The sequence below is a fragment of the Pipistrellus hanaki genome (genome assembly GCF_964339955.1).
Source record: "Pipistrellus hanaki genome assembly, chromosome: 5".
NCBI classification, from domain to species: domain Eukaryota; kingdom Metazoa; phylum Chordata; class Mammalia; order Chiroptera; family Vespertilionidae; genus Pipistrellus; species Pipistrellus hanaki.
Window position 1 is genome coordinate 77,785,279 of NC_140507.1, and position 22,822 is coordinate 77,808,100.

Sequence of the window (22,822 nt, forward strand, 5' to 3'; positions counted from 1 at the left end):
ATGCAAAAGTGTAGAAAATATGATGTAAACTTAAGCGGGTTCTCCTGAAAAGTCTCATCTCTCTCCATCTCCCATTGGAAGAAGTCCAATCTTGTCTTCAGCAGGGCCAGAATTAAGGTCATTGCCCAGAACTTCTGTTCCCTATTAAAACCCAGTCCAGTCCAGCCACGGGCGGTGCAGCTGCTTAAGGTCACATGGCTGTTGTGGATGAAAGGGGCCACATACTAACCTGACAAGCTCAGGGAAGGCCTGCCTGGCAGTCTTACAAACTCAAAGACCTAAAGTAACTGAAAAATGGACTTTGAAAGAACTGACTCTATCCTGTCCCCTACCTTCTATCTGAACCATAGTCACTCCATTTTATTCCAATAAATTTTGTAAGAACTGACTTTTAGGGTTTCCCTATGAGCACAGATGTTCCCCTTGTTCTGTTAATGCCAGGATGTAACTAAACCAGGTAAGTAACTATGCTATTTCTAGCTTCTGTAAATGTGCTTGCTTAAATAATGGAAAATAAGACACTTTTAGAAAAAAAGCGGGTTGTAAGGGGGGGGGCTGTAAATCTGAGCCTGTGACAGAAATCTGGTGTACATTTTTATTGGTCTACGGTCTGGTCATTGCTCCCTCTTTATATATATATATATATATATATATATATATATATATATATATACAATATAAATATATATATAATTGATTTTTTACAGAGAGGAAGGTTGAGGGATAGAGAATCAGAAACATTGATGAGAGAGAAACATCGATCAGCTGCCTCTTGCACACCCCCCACTGGAGATGTGCCCGCAACCAAGGTACATGCCTCCAACAGGAATCAAACCTGGAACCTTTCAGTCATCAGGCCGACGCTCTATCCACTGAGCCAAAACTTTCCTCCGAAAATAAGACCTACTTACAGGTTTCCTTCTGAGTGAAATATAAGGCATCCCCCCTGAAAATACGCCCCCCTTAGGCTACACATGAGAGATTTGGTCCACTGATTCTGAAAGAAATGGAGTCACAAGAAATTCACCAGGAAATTCAGGAATTGGATTGTTATGATGATGTTCCAGAAAATGATGACATGATTGTCATTGAATCAATGAGTAAATTCTTGATACTGTAGGATTCACAGTTTGTCTGGTTTGTGTTGACAACTACTGTACTACCGTACCGTAGACAGGTAATAAATTTCTTTTATTTTCATTTAACAATAAATGTGTACCGCATTCTTCTTCATGGAAACATAAGACATTCCCTGAAAATAAGACCTACCACATCTTTGGGAGCAAAAATTAATATAAGACACTGTCTTATTTTCAGGGAAACAGGGTAGTATAAGTATAAAATCCCTAATTATTTTGATATATGTGTCAGGAAGCCAAAGAATGTGGAGCCCTGGATTGCATATCAAAGGAGCATAGTTCTGCTTTGTTGAAAGGAATAGCAACTTTCCAGAGATATCAGGTCATTGTCCCACCCTAATCAGACATTGAAGAATCTGGGAAATCAGGGATGGGATAGGGTAGTTAAAAAGCATATGAGATTAAGACAAGGAGTCATAAAAACTAAATTAATGACTTCCAACCTGGCATTTTGGGACCAGAGAATCCTTAGGTAACATTTCCTTTGTTTTTCCAGAGGCCCAGAGTGAAATCACGTGCTTACATATTGGAAAAACATGAGGGAAATGAGCCAGATAAGCTGTAAATATCCCCCCTGTGCAGTCCACAGCCTATGCAGCACTGGCAGGCAGGGCATGGCTGTTGCTTTTGATTCCAAAGCTGGCTCAGGAACTGATGCTTCACTCCTTCCTGATGTCTTGTATGGGGCAGAGCTTCAGTCTCCATCATCAACCATCCAGGGAGCAATTCAGACTTCCACATGGAGACCTTCCTCTTGAGACCCCTTGAGTCTGGGAGGCCAGTAGGTACCTCAGGAGAGGGTCAGAGAGGATGGCACCTGTCAGCTTTTACCTGAGTCACCTGAGAGCGCAAACAGCCTAGCCAGAGACAAGAGATCACGCACTCCTAGTTAACAATATGTATTATAATTTATTGCAATCATTAAGAAAGATGTGATTTGATTGATTCTGCACTACAAGGACCATAGTTGACAATTAAGTGATGGGTATGCATATTCAGTTGACTGACACTGTAGAATGAGGGAGATGCATGAAGTGATCGCAGTAAAATGAAAATGTATCAGATATTTGTTTTTTATGGAAGAGGGAATTGGGTATTAGGTGGAAAAACAGTGCAGTGGAAAGAGAATGTTTGCATTAAATTTCAATGGTGGTGTGTATTTGAGCATGTTAATTGAAAAATTCCTGACCAGTGGAGGTAGGTTGCATATTGCAGAGCAGTTCCAGAGATATTCATTGCAGTATCTCCTCTCATTAAGTTCCTTGATGGCAAGGAACTGCTATATTCATTTTTGTGTAACTGGTAGCCAAGACACATGGACATAGCAATGTGCATTGCACAGGAAAGGCTGCATCAGGCAGAAATTTGGAAAGAAAAATTAAGATATGGAGAAGTGGGCATTGGTGATTCTTGGACCTGGCGTGTTGACTTGCTTCAAAGATGATGGATGGGTGGATGGATGGATGGATGGATGTATGGAACAAGCCACGACTAAAGTTATTTGTGACTGAGTCATGTTGTTCTAAAGAGAAGGGTAAGAGAAAAAGATGGCAAAGAAATTGTTAGTATACGATATTTGTGCATCAATTACTACTTCTTTGCATACAACTTCATATTTATGCCATTTCCATATGCTATGAACACTAACATGCTCTCAATTCAGGTGTTTAATGTCAGTTATTCCTAAAAAGAAGATGCACACAAAACTGTCCATTTTGACCTTATAGTCTATTGTTTTAAACTAAAGGCCCAGGGTACGAATTCATACATCAGAGGGAACCATCAGCCTGGATTGCAGGATTGGGCCAAAACCAGCTCTTTGACTTTCCCCGAGGGGTCCTGGATTGAGAGAGCATGCAGGTCAGGCTGAGGGACCATGCTGGAGCATGATCAGGGCTGGGGAAAGATGTGGGAAGTGGGCCAGCCTGTGAGGGACCATGGAAGGGCTCCAGGGCATGTCTAGCCTGTGTCACCCAATCCCAATCAGCTGGACTCCAACAGCAAGCTAGCTAGCTGGTTGGAGAGTCTGCCCTCTGGTGGTTAGTGCTCATCATAGTGAGCAGTTGAGCTGCCTTAACATATCATTAGAATATTGCATTTTGTTTGAATGGCCAACCAGACACTTAGTGTATTAGGCTTTTATTATATAGGTGGGAAAGACTGTATTATAACTCTCCACCAATTTCCTGAAATATAGCTAAAACCAATTAAAGATTTATGTGTCAGTAATAAAATATCATGTTAGGATATAAAATACTTAAAAACATCACTTCCTATTGACTGCCAAATAACATAGTTGTTAACAGTAGTTTGGTAAGAAGTCATACTTCTACTTCATTGCTTACATTTCCAAGATTTTCTTTTTTACTCCCTTGTCTATTGGAGGACTGACTCATTGTAGAAAAAAACCTTTAGTTTTAGCATAATGTAGGAAGTCTAGAGGAAACAAGTTCAGGAGGAGCACACATACTAAGGAATGACTGACATTGAGTGTGATGTTATGATGGCCTCTCTTAGCACAAGCAATATCTGAGACACACACTTTCCTTTGTTTTCACTTGGGGCACTTTTCCTAAACACTGTTTTATTTTAAATCATGTATTTAGCTCAAAGTATAAAGTTTTCCTGTGTAATAATGGACCAGAAAATATTATATTGAGAGATATACCCATTTATGAAAGTTTAGACATTACCAACCAACCAACAAACAACCCCCCCCCCAAAAAAATCAAATGAACAAAAACAACAACAATAACAACTGCATTCTAGTGGGAAAGGTTTAACCAGGGAAATAGTCTGTAAATATGCCCATGTTTTCCTTCCTTCCTTCCTTCCTTCCTTCCTTCCTTCCTTCCTTCCTTCCTTCCTTCCTTTCTCTCTCTCTCTCTCTCTCTCTCTCTCTCTCTCTCTCTCTCTCTCTCTCTCTCTTTCTCTCTCTCTGTCTCCGTCTTTTTCTTTTTTTCTTTTTTTCTTATTGAGGTATCATTGGTTAATAACATTGTATGTTATAATGTTAACATTATAAATAATTTTTTAAAATTCAGCAATAATATTCTGAGTATCTATCTGAAGAGTATAAAAATGAATTTAAAAAGATAGGTATATCCCCATGTTCATTGCAGTACTATTTATAATAGTCAAGATATGTAAACAACCAATTTGTCCAATGAAGGAAAAATTGATAAAAAAAAATAGATGTGGGACATATATATATAATGGAATAATATTCAGTAATAGAAAAGATTAAATATTGCCATTTGCAACATCAATCCTGAGAGTATTAGGACATAAATGAAATAACTCAGACAGAAAAGGACAAAAATCATGATTTTACCTGTTTTTCTTTAATAACTCACCTTCAGTTTTCTTATAATTGACTTAATTTTCTCTTTTCTGCTGTCAATCCATCATCTTTTACCTAGGGTAGAGATAAAACTAGTATGATGGAAATGGCTAATAAATAAATAAATAAATATTCAAGTATTTTCTCAGTTTTTCTGGAAATTTTAAAGGAACATTTATGTACCTTTAAACAATTATTCTTTTGTCACATTGTTTTATCTCTGTATGCATACATAAACAGACAAATGTACTTTTACTTAGTATCAAATTTCCAAACTTATGTAATATATGAGATTCACTTAACATAAATGAAATCATTTTAAAGTGCATGATTCAATGGCATTTAGTACATTTGTTACATGCAATCTTTCCCTCTATCTAGTTCTAAACCATTTTCATCTCCTCAAAGAAGACTCCATGTTCATTAGGTAGTAATTTCCCATCACCCTCTCCAAGCTCCTGGCAACAACCAATCTACTGTCTGTCTCCACAGATTTACTTATACTGAATATTTCATATCAATAGAATTGGCCAATATATAACCTATTATATCTGATTTATTTTTTTTACTTTTTTGTAATTTAATAAATTATATCAGAATTTATTTTTATTTGATTTAGAGGATCATTCATGCTATAGCAATGTTACTAGTTGAATTCTATACCCTCAAAATTTATATATTGACATTCTAACCTCCAGGACCTCAACACATGACTATACTTAGACAAAGAGTTTTTAAAAGAGGTTTGAAGTTAAAATAAGTACATCAGGGTGAGCTCTAACACAATGTGACTTGTGTCCTTACTCAAAGAATGGAGATTAGGGGTAATGTCAGCAAGATGGTAGGATAGGAAACTCCAGACTTCCTTCCCCTCATGGCTACATCAATTCAGTAACAATACATGAATCAATTTCCTTTGTGAAAAATCCAGAGATCACTTGAGAGGCTCCTCTACTGCAGCTGCATTGAGTATGACACCGCATTGAAGCCAGTAGGAAAATTCATGGCACCATCTTGCCACAGGAGATGTCTGAATTGTTCCTCAGGCATTCTAACATTTTGAGGGTCTGCCTGAGGGACTGGGTTTTGTCTTCCTGAGAATGAGCACTGATGGAAAGGTGCCACAAGTTGGGAGGCATTGAGAACAAAGGGGATGGATTGGAACAGCACACACTCACTGCCCACTGGCCTTTCTCCACTTCAGCACAGAGCAAATGAAGAACAAATGGTGCATCTGCTGTAGAAAACAGTACAGAGTTTCCTCAAAAAATTAAAAATGGGCCTTGGCCAGTGTGGCTCAGTTGGTTGAGGTATTGTCCCAGACTCTGAAAGGTTGTGGGTTGGATTCCTGATCAGGGAGCATACCTAAGTTGTGACTTCTATCTTTTGTCAGGTAGAGTACAGAAGCAGCCAATTAGTGTTTTGTCCTCACACCTCTCTCTGTCTCTCTCTTTCTCCCTTCTCCTCTTTCTCCAAGCATGCTCTTGGGTGAGTATTAGAAGTTTTTAAAAAACAACAACAATGGAATTAAAAAACAAGAACAATGGAATTGTTTAAAAAAACAACAACAATTAAAAAACAAGAACAGTTGTTAAAAAACAATTACAATGGAATTAAAAAACAACAACAATGGAATTACCTTATGACCAAGGGATTCCACTTCCGGGAATATTTCTAGAGAAACTCAAAACACTAATTCAAAAGAATATGTACACTGCTATGTTCATTGCAGTATTATATACAATAGTCAAGATTTGGAAGCACCCAAAGCGTCCATCAGCAGAGTAGTGGATAAAAAAAGCTATTGGTACATTTACATAATGGAATACCATGTGGATATTAAAAAAAGAAGGAAATCTTATTCTTATATATTTTTTAAAATATATTTTATTGATTTCTTACAGAGAGGAAGGGAGAGAGATAGAAAGGTAGAAATGCCGATGAGAGAGAAACATCGACCAGCTGCCTCTTGCACACCCCCTACCCGGGATGTGCCTGCAACTGATGTACATGCCCTTGACCTGAATCAAACCTGGGACCTTTCAGTCCGCAGACAGACGCTCTACCACTGAGCCAAACCGGTTTTGGCAGGAAATCTTATTTTTTACAGCAGCATGCATGGACCTCACCATTGCTATAGAAAGTGAAGTAAGAAGACAAATACCATATGATTTCACTTATACATGGAATCTAATGAAAAAAGTAATTTAGCAAAATAGAAATAGAAGCATAGATATTTAGAACAGATTGACAGCTGTCAATGGGAGGGGTTTTGGAGTTGGGTAAAAGAAAAGGTGAAGAGATTAAGCAAAAAAATATATATATAGATATATATACATATGACATATAAACATGAACAAAAGTGTGGTGATAGCAAGAGGGAAAATTGGTTGGGGAGAGGTGAAAATGGGCAAAGGGGGATAAATGGATGCAAAGAGAATTTGCTTTGGGTGGTGAGCATACGATGCAGTGTGCAGATGATGTTTTATTGAGTTGCACACTTGAAACCTGTTTTTTTTTAAAACAAATATCACCCAAAATTCAACAAGAAAGAAGATTATAAATAATGTCCTTTGGGAAATTATTCAGAACTTAACACAACAAAAAGTACATGTAACAGGTTTAACACAGGAATAGCATTATTTCATTTGTGTTTTGAAAGAATCCCCCTGATTCTGTATGAAGAGGCATTGGAAGGTGACAAGAGTAGGAAGGGGTAGTCAGTCAGAAGGGCATTGCAGTGGTTCAGACATGAAGATGGAAGCCTGGCTCAGGAGGGGATGATGGAGACTGAGCCATCTGGCCACATGAGGGACATACTGAGAAGATAAGAACAATAGGACTGTCTAATGTATATGTTTCAGTGGAAAATAAGGTAACCATGGAGTAACATTCAGGTTTCAAACTTGTGCAATGAAATGGCTATAGTGCCATTCATAGAGGGAAAGACACCATGAAAAAGTCTGGCATTAGGGTGAAGATGGTGAGTCATAATCGGAAGGCTGAGTTTAAGGTGTCTTGGTAATATCAAAGATGTCAAGTAACTGGAAATATTCCTGTAGTTCTCAGAGTTAGAGAAACATAAGTGGCCATCATTTGCATCTATATGGTGACTGACTCTAAGGAATGAATTCCATTGCCTAGGAAAAATAATTTAAATTGGTTGAAGCCATAAAAGAATCAAAGAGAGAAAAGCTAGAGATAATGGAGAAAGACATGGAGGAGGGGCATTTAAGTATAGATTATAGACACGATAAGGATGGAGTGTTTCATGAGAAAGAGTGATAAATAGTGTAAGAAGTTTCTGGAAGAATTTTACGGGTACAGAGATCATTGTAAAGCTAAGAGATACTTGCTTTGGTAGAATGATGGGGGAAAGAAGTCAAAATACATGAATTGAGGGAATGAATTTAAGGCAAGGAAAAGAAGAGAGAGAAAAGTCAACTCTTGGCTGATAGCTAGAAGGAAATGGTAGGCCAAGTGGTACATGTTTGTAAGATAGAAAAAAATTAAGCATGTTACTACAGCATTGGGAAGAATGCTTTTGAGAAGGTGAGGGAAGAATGAAGGGGATTAGGGTGGGAGAGAAACAAGGAGGGAGGAGGGAGAATGTGTGAACAATGGTGTAAGGATAATTAATAAGGCAAGAATGTTGGGTGAAGGTGAAAGTTGTCTTCAGAGAGAAGGGAAATGGTGTGAATGATATAGCAATGTGGAGAAGGTGCATGCTAATGTATGCGTGTTTGAGACGGTGCAGTTCATAGTCATTGCAATGTCTCGGATTTTCTCTGTGGAATATGTGGTAAGAATATTTGCTGAGAAATGGAGAGAGAGGATAAAAGATTCAACAGTGAAACCACTGCTTGTGGAATGTGGGTGAACAGGTGAAAGATATACAGGACTTTCTGGGAGTATAGTAGGTTCCATTTTAAAAATTTAATTTTAAAATATGCTTTTATTATTTGAGAGAGAGTGAGGAAGTTAGAGGGTTAGAGAGCTATAAACATTGATCATCTGCCTTCTGCATATACCCTACTAGGGCTCAACCCAGCAACTCAGGAGTGTGCCCTGACCAGGAACTGAATCAGGGACCTCTTGGTTCATGGGTCAATGCTCAACCACTTAGCCACAGTAGGCGGGCACAGCAGGCTCCTTAAAATGGGAAAGAAGACTCAAGGGTTTAATGGAAGATGAAAGAGATGAGAGACTGTAAGTAAGGGAACTTTCTATGTCTAAAAAAACTGTAAAAAAGAACTTGGTAAACCCAATCCACTGGTGGTTCTTAGTAATCATTGCCATGAATTACCCCATGCAATGATGGCTTTTCCTTCCTGGTTATACAGTGGATGGAGAGTGCTGAACATATCAGGCAGACTCCTTAAGTCTATAATGCTAACTAATACTTATTTCCATTTATTTCTTAAATATGTACATTATTCCCCCTGCCCCCTGCCATTTTAGCCTTTTTGTTGTGTGGTTCTGAGTGACTACAAGATAGAAGTGTAAGATAATGTGGGACGAATGGAATGGGAATCCGTGCTTCAGATAATTGATTCTTGCTAATTTAGCTAACCATACAGGACACACGGCAGATGTTCAATAAGAGTGCTAATGTATAAAAATCAATGAGTAAGAGCAAAATATATATTTTCTAACTGAGACCATTGCTAATGGCTAAGGAATCAAAGAGTAAATTCAGTGGAAGCCATCCTCGGGCATCACCTGCTGTGTACCCATGTCGTTCAGAGTGTTGGGCATGAGGTACTCTATCAGTTAGTGAAGTGCTCTGGGAGCAATGCATGACCTTACCACACTGTGTCTAGGGGCATCCGACAGGAGTCCGCTGGAGAGGGTGTATTGCTCAGACTCTGCTTTGGTTTTCCTGACCCCTTCCCACCATTTCCTGTATTGTTGGCGGACCTGCAGAGGCAAAGCATGTTCTGAGTCAGCTCTCTAAGTGCAGTAAGAATGGAAAGAGTCATGGGTGGGAGGTGGACAGTGGTACCTGCTGGCTGAGGAGACAGTACACCAGGAAGATGAAGACGCCCTGCAGGCTGTTGATGATGGTGAAGAGATAGGCCATGGCGAGTACAGCTGGACCCACCTGCAGGATTCCCAGACACCACGTGCAGCCCAAGATGAAGAGCTGAGCTATCGCTTTAAATGTCAGCATCCTGGGTAGGAGAAGAAGAGAGGCCCATGGTGCAACCAGAGCAATGGAATCAAGACCATTTTCATCTCCACCCAATGAATGATCCTGCCTTCCACTAAGGGTCATGAGTTCACAGACAGAGTTGTGTTCAGCTTTGACCTTGACTGTCACTGATTCTCCACAATAGAAGTGCTACTTGGGTCCAGGATGACATTTTGTTTGAACTGAGTAGTGACACTTCATAATGTAAGTTTCAAAAAAAAAAAATTCTGTAATGCTCCCTGGTGGTGCCTAATTTTATTCAACCAACATTACCAAGTGTGTTCAGTGCATCAGGCTGTGTTCTGGGGTCTGGGCACTAAAAGTAACAGAGGCAAGATTTCTATTTTCATAAAGGTCCCAGGCTGTTCCAATGACATGCAAAATGTAGAAAGGACACTGGATATGGAAGTGTAGAGGGGTTGTGGGAAGAGTCACAGATTTTCCTAAGGGCACACAGGTTCTCTGTACTTTTGTTGTAGGACTGCTGATAAAAGTCCTAAGAATGTTTATCAACCAACATCAATCCTTCTTGTGGCTGAGGGTGTTACAAAATGGGATTAGAGACAGAACATTGTGCCTGAAAAGTCAGTAGCCCACCACTGAGTCCAAACTGGCTGCCATTGGAGGACAGCTGCATCTCTTTACTCTGGGTTTCCTCAGAAGACCCAGAGAAGGAACATCAGAGCTGCTGAAGCTCATGGATTTGCTCTTGGGACCACTCATGCCTGTGGGGTTGTCACCCTCTTCTCCATTTTACCTTGTATTCTTGAGTGTGGAGACATCACTGTTGAGTGTAGAGAGTTTACTTTTCAAAATCCAGAGGGTCATCAAAAAGAAAGCTAGATTGACCTTCAGGAAAACACACAAGATTTAGTGAATACAATTTTAGTTTGTTGTCTCAAAAGATAGACATTAAGCCTGTCCAACAGAAATTCCACACTGAAGTAGTTTTCATATTTAGTAACAGTGCTAGAGCTTGTACTTGTAGGAACAGGTTTAGAAAACGAAAACAAACCGAAGACAACCCAGGGACATTCTTGCTCATGTCACCTCCCGCCTCCATATAATTCTAATGACCCTCAGCTGAGCATTAAGGATGCTCTGATGTCTTCACTCACAAAGAGGATGGTGCAGACTGGTCCAAGGAAGCCCCATATAAAACCCTTTTCCAGGTGGAGCCAGCAGCTAAGAAAGAGAATTAAAAATGCATTGGTCCTTAGAAATGTAGAACAATTATGAAAATTCATTCAATTCATTCATCAACAAACAGTGAGTGTCTCTTCTGTGATGGGCTCTCTGGTTGGCTCTGAAAAAACTGTTGTGAAGAAAGTAAGCAGGCCTTCAATTTCACACATCGCACAGACACACAATGAGACACAGTGCAACAACAAAACAAAAATGCGAAGCTAATGCTCTATCCACTGAGCTAAACCAACTAGGCTGAGTTTTTAAAATTATGGCTTTTTTGAGAAGTAGCTCACGTACTATAACATTCACTCATTTAAACTGTACAGTTTAGTGACCTTTAAAATATTCAGAGTTGCCCTAGCTTCTTTGGCTCAGTGGATAGCGGGCAGCAGCCTGAGGACTGAAAGGTCCTGGGTTTGATTCTGGTCAAGGGCACATGCCTGGGTTGTGGGCTCCGATCTCTGTAGGGGGAATGTAAGAGGTAGCCAGTCAATGATTATCTCTCATCATTGATGTTTTTGTCTCTCTCTACCTCTCCCTTCCTTTCTGAAGCCAGTAAAAATATATTAAAAAATATTCATAGTGTTGTGTCATCATCACCACAATTTAACTTTAGAACATTCCCAACTCCTCAAAAAGAAATTCAATCCTACTAGCTGTCACTCCTCATTCCTGCTTCTATGCACCCCGCCGCCCACCAAACAATTGATGTTTCTTTCTTCCTCTCCCTTTCTCTCTGAAATATTTTAAAAACTGCTTGTCACAGAGTAAGCACCATGTAAATCTCAACTGTGTTACATCTATAGTTTAGACTACTTAAATCAGGTCTATTTTTCAAACATAAATTAGAGACAACCTGTACGATTTGGATAAAAAGGTAGGTTAAATTGTTTATAATGATGTCCAAAGCACCTTTTTTATTCATTACAACTTTGTTATTTATGGAGAGTTTTAGAGACAATCTTCTTAATTATTATAAACTAGAGGCCTGGTGAACAACATTTGGGCACTAGGGGAGAGGGGTCAGTCCCTTAGTCCTGCCTGTGCCCTTTCCCAGTCTGGGACCCCTTGGGGGATGTTTGACTGCCAGCGTAGGTCCACTCTCCCCCAAGGGGTCTTTAGTGCTACTATGAAGGCTGGAGAGGTTCCTGCCACTATTGCTGCAGTCGCTACCTGTGAGCCCAGCTGCTGGCTGAGAGGTGCTCCCCCTGTCCCAGTGCACTGATCACTGGGAGGCAGCTACTGCATTGAGCATCTGCCCCCTAGTGGTCAATCTTTCCACCATTTGTCAATTTGCATATTAGCCTTTTATTATATAGAATAGCCATCAGAAAGATGCCCTAGCCATCATCACTTATTGTCTCTATTCATATGGTCTGTCATAAGCAGAATGCTATGTTGGTTTCACAAAGCCATGGTCATGGACAAGAAGAAAAAAGAATGGGAATTTGCCCTTACCGAGCAGGTGTTCCATAAAGGTGAGGCCTGGATGCTGCAGAAATGGCCACAATCATAGCTGGGACTCCGTAGCCCACAGGGAACATGAACTTCTTCATAAACCTGCTCACGTTGGAATAGTTGACCACCGTGAGGTTGCGTGTGGTGAGGAAGAGGTGCAGGCCCTCCAGCAGCATCCAGGTGAAGGAGGCCAGGTAGAGATAGTGTAAGGCACCCGCGATGACTGCGCACAGCACCTGGGGGAGAAGTGTGAGTTACCAGGTGTAATTATCAGGGTGGAGCATGGCCCCAGGACCTCTCCTATACCTTGCCATTTGTAAGAATAATGCTGTATATGAAGGAGTTCTCCAAAGAAGGTGTGATTTCTAGATGGGTCAGTCCATGTAAAATTGGCTACTTACCCCCACAACCTTCCCCAAACTCAAAGTCATTTTATTAACGTGTCCAATGCAAGTATATTCCTCATTTCATTGTCAAGGCATGCATCCTTTGGGACAGTGTCAGTACCTTGTTCTCCGTTCTGTCAATGGCCGTGAGGAAGAGCAGGTGGGCCAGGAAGAGGCAGAGCGAGAGCTGCAGGTGGAGTGAGGTGCTGGTGTTCTGGATGGCTTTGCACAGCAGGAAGGTGAGGGCCGCCAGGAGGAGGCACAGCAGAGAGAGGCTCAGCCCCACGTAGGTGATCACAGCCAGGGCGGGATCCTCCTCCTGGGACCCAGCAAAGAGGAGAGAACAGTCACACTCTCCTAATCTGGGTTAATGACACTTCTACCATTTTCACTTTGGGCACGTTACAACACAATTAGGAGTGGAGGAGCCAGGTAAATTTGTGATGTTTATGGATACTGTTAGAATTCTAGAAGGTTCAGAACTGATTGATTTAGACTCTGTAAACATTGATGGATAGGAGAGTCCTCATTCAGGACCAAGCCCTGGAAATCATACGGTTGCTTTTCCTTCATGACTAAGCTTACAGGTTATCATGTGAGAGTCTCAGAGGCACATAGCTCCATCTTGAGCATCATCCTCCATCCCCATGAAGTGATACTGTGTGACAGAGTCTGTATCCGGAGACTCGATGTCCAGGAATCAATTCCCCGCTTTGGACTTACTACATCCCTGCAACACTTGTTCCTTACATATTTAGACCCTTGATTCAAGAAGGAAATGTACCGATGATTGTGCTAGCTTAAAATTAATATTTCCTATCTAATTTTTTATTATTTATTTAAAAATGCATTTGTATTTATTTAAGAGAGGAAGAGAGAGAGAGATAGAAGCATCAATGATGAGAGAGAATTATTGATTACTACCTCCTGCATACCCTCTAGCAGGGATTGAGCCTGCAACTCGGGCTTGTGCCCTTAACAGGAATCAAACCTGGGACTGTTCAGTTACCACGCTGATGCTCTATCCTCTAAGCTAAACTGGCTAGAGCTTCTATTTTTTAAAGATTAATTTTTTTCCAGCCTAATTTTTCAAATCATCTTAAATCCATAAGGAGAATTAAAAAAAAATTAATTTTACTATAAGTAGTTGAGAGTGAGAAAGAGGGACAGAGAGAGAGAGAAAAACAGAAATGTGAATATTTTAAAGGAAATGGAGGGCAGCAATTCTCAAATGAGATGCTTATGTATGACCCTGACTGGACAATGCAGCTGCACCATGTTTTTTTGTTGACCCACATAACCTGAAGAATAATAAATTACATGTATTTTTTAGGTGCAACATGCATGGGAATTTATTACAACACAATAGACAGTGAACAAAGTCCCTTCTCAAGGCTCTCACCTGCATATCATAGTGTGCCATGAGGACAGCAAAGCTGCTGAGATGGCTGCATTGGCAGGTGGTGCTGGTGTCTCCGGTGCCCACCATCCAGCAGCCTTTGGTGGACCAATGACCACTTCCATTCTGGCCAGGATCCCAGAAGACACAGAACACCTTCTGCCTTGGTCCTTGGGTCACTAACTGTAGGGACAGGGCAAGGTGTGAGCTGGTGGTTCTGGTTGTCAGAAATCCTGACCCAAATCCTGCTGGTGATGGGTTTTTCTGGGAATAAGATGCACCCATGGGAGAGCCCCTGAACCCCAGGACTGTGACCAGGACTCAGGTCTCTTGCAAAACCCACAGCCCTGTACCACCAGCACTCACATGCTTGAAGACAAAGGTGACTGGGGAGCTGAGGTCCTGAGTGTCCTTATTGCTCACAAAGGCGGACATGACATCTGAGAGAAGGACATGGGAGACTTTCTGCAACCGGCCCTTGTGTGTCTCATTCAGCGCTGACTGCTCCTCAGTTTCCAGGACCAGGGGGGCTCCAACTAGCAACTTGCCCATCCCTGGAGAGGAGACAAGGCCCACCACAGAAGGGCCTACAGACAAGGACAAGGTAGACATCTTGGGTTGGCCGAAAGGCCCCCTTCCTTCTGGGATGCATTTTCTCTTCTGACCCACCAAAGCCCATACTTCCCTTTAATATTTAATTCTCTGTTTGTCACATCCTTGTGTGTCTTGTTCCACTGTGAAGTCTCATTGACCTTCTCTGCATATTAGTCATTACCTGAGCCATCTGAGTCCTGCACCACATCCCAGTTCACCAGCATCTTTGCTTGATTAATTGTCAGGGTGACATTCTTGCCTCCTTTCTCCTTCACTTCTAGAGACAGTTCTATGAATTGTGGGAGTTATATAAGAGAGTTAGATTAGTAACTGTGCCAGCAGTTGTAGCTATAATACCATTTTTATATATAGATTTATACACAGTAGTGGCCGGTAGCATGATGAGATTCGTGCAATAGGCCTTTCTTTCCTTGACTTCCAGCACTGATTTTCATCTGGTACCCAGGACCCAGGCCTTTGCTCCAGCCAGAGTCTATTGTCTTCGCTGCAGACTTCAGATTCTGCAGTCTTCATCTTTGCTGTGGCGGGACTGCTGCTCCTGTAGATCCCTTCGCCCCCCCCCCCCCTCTCATAGCAGGTGTCCTGCTCTGTCTGGCCACTTTGTGCCTGGACCAGCTGGGCAGCTGCCATCTTTTTCCTTCTAATTTGCATATCCCCTACTGATTGGTTGTTTGGTGTAGAGGAGGTATGGTCAATTTATATGTTTGTCTTTTATTAGGTAAGATGTTACACTATATACCAAATGTTATCTCTACTAATATTATAGGTATACCAAAAATGCCATATATATGTTATAATGATACTCAGATTTTGTATATAGAAAAATGATATGTATACCAATATGAATTTTCAAAGGATTATTAGAGAAACTACAAATTATATAACCTGAATAAAATAAATATGTTCCTACACACCCATGAATTATAAAAGTAACTGAAGAACTAGAGTGTGAACAGATCTGTCACAAGTAAGGAGATCAAATCTGTAATCAAAACTTTCTAAATGAAAAGTTCAGATCTGAATTCAACTAACCATTTAAGGAAGAGTTAGCACAAATTCTTGTACACTCCTAAAAAATAGAATGAAAAGGAGCCCTGAATAATTTTATGAGGTCACAATTACTCCAAAAACTAAACTAGAAAAAGACATAAAAAGAAAACCAAACTATAAACCATTAACTTGTATGAAATAGTTGCAAAAGTATTCAACAAATATTAGGAATAAAGTTATCTAAGAAAGCTCAAGGCTTGTCCACTGAATATTTGTACAAGCGATCTACAGATTCAATGCAATACTAACAATATTTTTAAAGCATATTTTTTTTACAAAAATTGAAAATCTCATCCTAAAATTCATATGATATTGCAAGAGGCCTCAATATCCAAACAATATTGTAAATGAAAAGCAAAGTTGGAGGACTCACACTTCCTGATTTCAAAATTTATTACTCGTATATAGTAATCAGAGCAGTATGGTACTGCCATATGAGTAGACATATAAACCATCAAAATACAATTGAGAGTCCAGAAATAAACCTATTTATTTATGGTCAAGTGATTTTCAACAGAACCCTTCAATGAGGAAAGAGTAGTCTCTCATAAATGGTGCTGGGGGATCTGGCTATGCTCAAGGGATAAAAGGAAGATGGACTCACACCTGATACAACACACAAAAATTGGGTCAAAATGTGTTGAAGACCTACATTTAAGACCTAAAAATAGAGCAGGTAGGCCCAGCCCATGTAGTTCAGTGACTGAGCATCGATTGAACACCCTCCTGCCCCTCCTGTTTCATTTCCTGGGCAGGGCACATGCCCTCGATGCAGGCTCTCTCTCCTGTGTGTGTGTGTGTGTGTGTGTGTGTGTGTGTGTGTGTGCATGAGGCAACCAACCAATGATGTTTTATTTGCACACTCACTTCTGATTGGCTGGTGGGCATAGCAGAGGGATGGTCAATTTGCATGTTTCTCTTTTATTGATGTAGATTAGGGGTGTCGAACTCAATCAGAGAAGGGGCCAAAATCTAAAATCCAGCCTAAATCACAGGCCGAATGGTTTACTGAACAGTCATAAACTGACAATGTCATAAACTGACAGCGGAGTGCAGTGATGACAGCGTGGTGCGGGCCACATTGCAAGGCCTGGCGGGCTGAATTTGGCCCGCGGGCCTTGTGTTTGACACAGGTGGTGTAGATAGATTACATAGAATAGGATTATTTAAATGGGTGTAGGGAAGCATTTTTCAGAAGCAGGAGATGCTCTTGGCAGAAAAAACACATAATCCCTATATCTGGACTGATAGCCAGCCATATGCACTATATTGCCAAACCGGTCATTAAAAAATTGAAACACTTTCTTACACCTTACACAAAACAGTTGCTTTTAAATCTCCTCCTCAGCCCCCACTTTAGGTTCTGCCTTTGCAGTTCATCCAGATTAGGTTCTGATAGGTTGGTTTCTATGACAGTCAGTGTCAAAAGCTTTGCCTCGCAGGCAGCCATTGGCTCTTTGCACTTCACCCAGATTTGGTCCTGATTGGTCAGTTTCTATGCCAGTCAGCATCAAAATTTACACCTCCTAGGCAGCCACTAACTCCTCAGAGTTCTCCCAGTTTTGGTGGTGATTGGTTGGTTTCTTTGCCAGTAAGCATCTCTTGGCCTATCTCTGGGCCTTATCAAAGAGGTGGAGCTGAGCAGCAGCCCCAGAGGCCCGGAAACAAACAGAGGTGCAGCTGCTGGCAAAGCTGGAAGAGAGAGAGAGAGGCAACGGCTGATCAACAGTTGCAATGGAGGCTGTGGATCAGAGCTCCTGCCTCTCTCTCTGGGACTCTTTCCAGGCCTAATATGTAGCAACCCAGCACTGACTTGTGGCATCCGGTTGAGCCTTTGGTTGTTATAGATGTTATGGACCCTGATTCTTTATATAAATACTGGAGGCCTGGTGCACAAAATTTGTGCATGGGAGTTGTGTCCCTCAGCCCAATATGGGCTGTACCCTCTCCAATATGGGACCCCTCAAAGGATGTCCGACTGCCTGTTTAGGCCCAATTCTACCAGGATGGCAGTAGGACATCCTCTCAAAATCCAGGACTGCTGGCTTTTAATTACTCACCTTCCTGGCTTCCTGATTGCCCCTAACCGTTTCTGCCTGCCAGCCTTATCATCCCCTTACACTCCCATGACATCCTAATTGATGCCTAACTGCCCCCCATGCAGGCCAGGTTCCTCCCAACTCCCTTTGCTTACAGGCCTGGTTGCCACCAACATACCTCCTCCGCTGGCCTGGTCACTCCTAACTGCCCTCCACTGCAGGCTTGATCACACCCAACTGCCTTCCCTTGCAGGCCTGGTCCCTCCCAACTGCCCTCCCCTGTTGGCCTGATCACTCACAACTGCCCTCCCCTGCTGACCTGAATCTTCCCAACTGCCCCCTTCCCCCCCCCCCCCCCCCCCCCGCTGGCCATCTTGTGGCAGCCATCTTGTGTCCACATGAGAGCAGGGTCTTTGGCCACATGGGGGCAGCCATCTTGTGTGTTGGGGTGACAGTCAATTTGCATATTACTCTTTTATTAGATAGGATAGAGGCTTGGTGCACAGGTGGGGGCAAGCTTATTTGCCATGAAGAGTGCCCTGAATAAAGGTGGGGGCTCCCTTGGAGCATGGGGTGGCCTTAGCAAAGGACCTGTGGTGGTTTGCAGGCCAGCCATGCCCCTCATGACCCAAGAGGAGGCCCTTGTATCTGGGATTTATTTATCTTCTATAATTGAAACTTTGTAGCCTTCAATAGAGGCCAGGGCAGGCCAGGAAATTGGCTTCCTTTATTGCCGGGGAAACCCAAGCCTCCTGCTTGCTCTGTGGCTGTAGCCATATTGGTTGGGTTAATATTCATATTCGATCTTGATTGGCTGGTGGGAGTGGCATGTGGGGTAACAAAGGTATGGTCAATTTGGATAATACTCTTATTAGATAGGATAGATGTTTTTGAGAGTAACAGGGAAGTACAAGTGTGATCAGTCAGCTCTAGTGTGATGGGAAGAGGAACAAAGTGAGGAGCAGGCAGAGCAGAGCCTGGGCGCAGGTGGGGTTACTTGCCTGTTCCTGCAGCTGTCCTGAAGGTCAGTGGCCCATTGGGCAAAGCCTTGCTCAGCTCTCTAAGGACATGCTCCTGGCCAGTGAGCAGGTTAGTAGCCATGTAATGCTGCTCTGAACGAGGCAGGGTAAGCAGATCCCCCGGGGTCTCCAGCAGATTATTCACCTCCTGTTTGATGTCCTGGGGGTATGGGGAACACAGTGGATCTTGTACCAGAAAAGCTTCAGGAAGATCCTTCCCATTCAGCTTCTGAGAACAGACCTTAGCCTGTCTATATGGGGACAAAGGTGGTATTAGATGGGATTTTCTGGTTCTTGGCTAGTGCAATCCACCACTCAGATGTCAAGCCCTGGTCATTATTACCAAGGACAATGCAAGCTCATTGGTCAGTACAAGAGAAAAGTGTCAGTAAGTGGTTGTGGCTCTATCAAATACTACAAATCCTTGGTCTGCTCTTCCCACCCCCCTGGGAGAGCGAGGTCTCACAGCATGGCACCATTGTGTTGGGGTCAGTCTCCTTCCAGACCAAGGCTTCCTTGGGTCTCTATGACATGCCTCCACCAGCCTCCCCTGAGTCCTGTCCTTACCTGGATGGTGTTCTTGGCCGAGGCAGGCTTAAAGTCTCTGAGCAGCTCCTGGACTCTTTCAAAGAAGCGGGAGAGACTCTGGGGAAAGAGGAGATGAGGCCTTAGAGACCCTCATGTATGCGTGGGGGAGTGTGGTGCAATGGGTGGACAGTGGGCTGAGTGGAGGACCTTGCCTTCTGGTGCTCGCTGGAGTAACTCACCTGGCTCTTGATTCCAAGGGATGGAGTCCAGGTAGGGAAGGAGATCTCTGGAGGGGACAGAGCAGCAGTCCATTGAGTATGAGTGTGTGTGTGTGTGTGTGTGTGTGTGTGTGTGTGTGTGTGTAAAAGAGAAGGAGAGAGAGAGAGACAAGAAAGAGCCCTACTACTTTCACACTGAGTAGTACTTTGTTTATTCAGGAATCAGGGTCCCTCTCCTCTCCTTGCCCCACCCTTTTCCCATGTTCAGTGTCCCTCCCCCCACTCTTTGGCTGGAGGTGATGACACCTGCTGACTGCACATCACTGAGTGGGGGACACAGAGGTTACAGGAAGTGGGCCTGACACACAGCAGGTGAGCCCTACACAAAGGTACAGGTTGTGAGATATTAAATCCCTCTGTCCTAGTTGGTAATTAGCTGCTGTTTGGGGTCCCCTAGGAGCCTTACTCTTGGTACCCCAGCTCCTTCTGCAGGACCCCAGATCTTTTCTAATTTAGTCTCAAAGAATGGAAGCCTGGCCCACCAAGTACCCCTAGAATTCATCTTGCTGGGTTTGTGTGGCTGCCTGTGAATATGTGATCAGGTGGCTTGAGTTCTGGGTCTTTGGAAGTGTGGGATCTAAACTCTGAACCTTCTTCACAGGTGATGTTTATTTGGTGTTGAGGCAGAGCATGGAATTTGGTGTTGAGGCATAGCTGCCTTGTTGTTGTCACAGAGCTTGGAATTGTGGCTCGTGTTTTGCCCCGAGAAACATTCATACACAACTCAGGACCAGAGCATCAGGCTCTCCCTCAACTCCTTGCTCACCTGATTCCTGCCCATGTCTCAAATCTCGTAGGAGTTCACACCAAGGACACCCCATTACGTCCCAATTACCAGCCACTTAGCATGACAAGATACAAAGTTGTGGTGATATTTTACACTGTAAAAGCACCATAAACTCACAGTACCACTGCAAGGTGCACAGGGCAGGACTCTCTGTGTGTGTGCAAGCGCCATCCCAAAGCCGTGGCCCCACCTGTGGGGAAGCATTGCCTGGGGGAGGACCAGTGATGGACTTCTAACCAGCGAGGCTGCCACTCTGAGAGCTCCCAGGTGCTGAGGCTGTGGCACTGCTGTGCCCAGAGTGGCACTCGTGTCTTTATTAGAACAAAATAAAAAACTACGCCTGCCTGGACCAAGTGCCCTCTCATCACTGCCTGTCCTGGGCACACAGCATTGCTGAAAGTACTGCCCTTCTCTGCCAAAGCTCCTTGTGGCAGATTCCCCTCAGATGGCTCAGCCAAGTAAAGAACATGTGGTTCACTTAAGGGATCTTAACTCCGAACCTTCACAGACAGTGTTTGGGCCATTGGGGGACCCAGGAACCGGCTTCCAGCCAGGGCGGCAGGGGCACTCATAGCTGCCCACGTTGTTGAGACATTGGGTGGATGGGTGGCAAGTGTTCTGCCTGGAGGTGCATTCATCCACATCTGAGGACAAACCAGAGAGAGTTTCAGGCCCTCCCTCCACACCCTGCACTCAAAGCTCCTGCCCCTTCTCTAAAATTACACCCTGGAAACCCCACTAACCCGTGCCTAAAAGCAGTGCCTAAATTTATACCATATATAAATTTATGGTAACATTTTCCACCATAAAAGCACATTAAGCTTAGAACGCCCCTGCAAGGTGCACAAGGCAGGACTGTGCGTGCATGTGTTATCCCAAAGCTGTGTCCCCCACCGTGGGGCAGGATGGACCACTGAGGGTCTGTGATGGACCTCTAATCAGAGAGGATGCCACACTGATAACTCCCACATGTTGAGGCTGTGGGCTGTGGGCTGTGGCACTGCTACATCCAGAGCTGCACTCCTGTCCTTATTAGAAGACAAATTGATGCTCAGCCCTGCCAGAGTCCCTTCTCCTCACTGCCTGCCCTGGGCCCACACCATTGCTGACTGCTGCCACTTCTCTACCAAAGCTGCTATGGCAGCGGCCTTTCAGATGGCTCAGCCAAGGAAAGAAGATGTGCTTTCCTGATGGGATCTGAACTCCGAACCTTCACAGATGGTGTTTTTTGGGCCATTGGGGGACCCAGGAACCGGCTTCCAGCCAGGGCGGCAGTGGCACTGATAGCTGCCCAGGGTGTTGATGCAGTGGGTGGTTTTGTGGCAGGGGTTTTGCCCCGAGGTGCATTCATTCACATCTGAGGAGAAACCAGAGAGAGTTTCAGGCCCTCCCCCCACTCTGCACACAGCCCTCCTTCCCCTTCTCTCAAAGTACACTGAGGACACCCCCACTGCACCCTGCTTTCAACCACCAGGTCCAACTGTACACAATCTTGTTGTGATATTTTCAACTGTAGAAGAACCATCAGCTCAGAGCACCCCTGCAAGTGTGTGTGTGTGTGTGTGTGTGTGTGTGTGTGTGTGTGTGTGTGTGCCAGTGACATCCTAAAGATGTATCTCCCTCTGTAGAGCAGGATGAACTGGGGGAGGACTTGTGATGAACTTCTAACCAAGGATACTGCCACTCTGAAAGCTCCCTCGTGCTGAGGCTGTGGGCTGTGGCATCGCTGTGCTCAGAGCTGCAATCATCTTCTTATTAGAACAGAATCTGAGCTGAGTCCTTCCTGTCCCAGATGCCCTCTCTTCACTGCCTGCCCTGGGCACACATCATGGCTGACAGTGCTGCCGCTTCTCTGCCAAAGCACCTTATGGCAGCTTCCTTTAGTATGGCTCAGCCACGTAAAGAAGATTTGGTTCACTTATGGGATCTAAACTCTGAATCTTCAAGGTGTTGCTTGGGTCATTGGGGGATGCAGGAATCGGCTTCCAACCAGGGCTGCCGTGGCATTCATAGCTGCCCACAATATTTTGGCAGTTGGTCGTTTTGTGGCACGTATTGGTTCTTTGTGGGTGTGTATTTTAAACATATGTTTTTATTTATTTTAGGAAGAGGGGAAGGGAGAGGGATAGAGAAATGGAAGCATTGATTGGCAACCATCTGCACACCCCCTACTGGGAATGTTGCTCACACTCTGATCATGAGCCCTGACTAGGAATCAAACCGCTGACCTCATGGTTCCTGGTATGGTTCAACCACTGAACCATACCAGCCAGGCCTGTGGCAGGGTTTTTGCCCCAAGATACATTCATTCACACCTGAGGATAAAACCAGAGCATCAGGCCCTCCCCACACCCAATTCTCATTGCCTGAGGATCCCACCATTAGTACACATGCCATCA

The 22,822-nt window shown here is 43.4% G+C and overlaps 1 protein-coding gene across 1 annotated transcript; it reads right to left on the minus strand.

Moving 5' to 3' along the window:
• Positions 1 to 4,495: 4,495 nt before the first annotated feature.
• Positions 4,496 to 20,417, minus strand: LOC311622593 (adhesion G protein-coupled receptor E2-like; the record flags this gene model as incomplete). The annotated part of the gene is made up of 13 exons (XM_084883852.1): positions 4,496 to 4,557; positions 9,292 to 9,402; positions 9,488 to 9,656; positions 10,434 to 10,525; positions 10,795 to 10,861; positions 12,323 to 12,558; positions 12,830 to 13,027; positions 14,111 to 14,290; positions 14,474 to 14,694; positions 14,883 to 14,990; positions 18,813 to 18,990; positions 19,398 to 19,475; positions 20,403 to 20,417. The coding sequence occupies 13 exons, from the start codon at positions 20,415 to 20,417 to the stop codon at positions 4,507 to 4,509; spliced, it is 1,704 nt and encodes a 567-aa protein (XP_084739978.1). The 3' UTR covers positions 4,496 to 4,506.
• Positions 20,418 to 22,822: the final 2,405 nt, after the last annotated feature.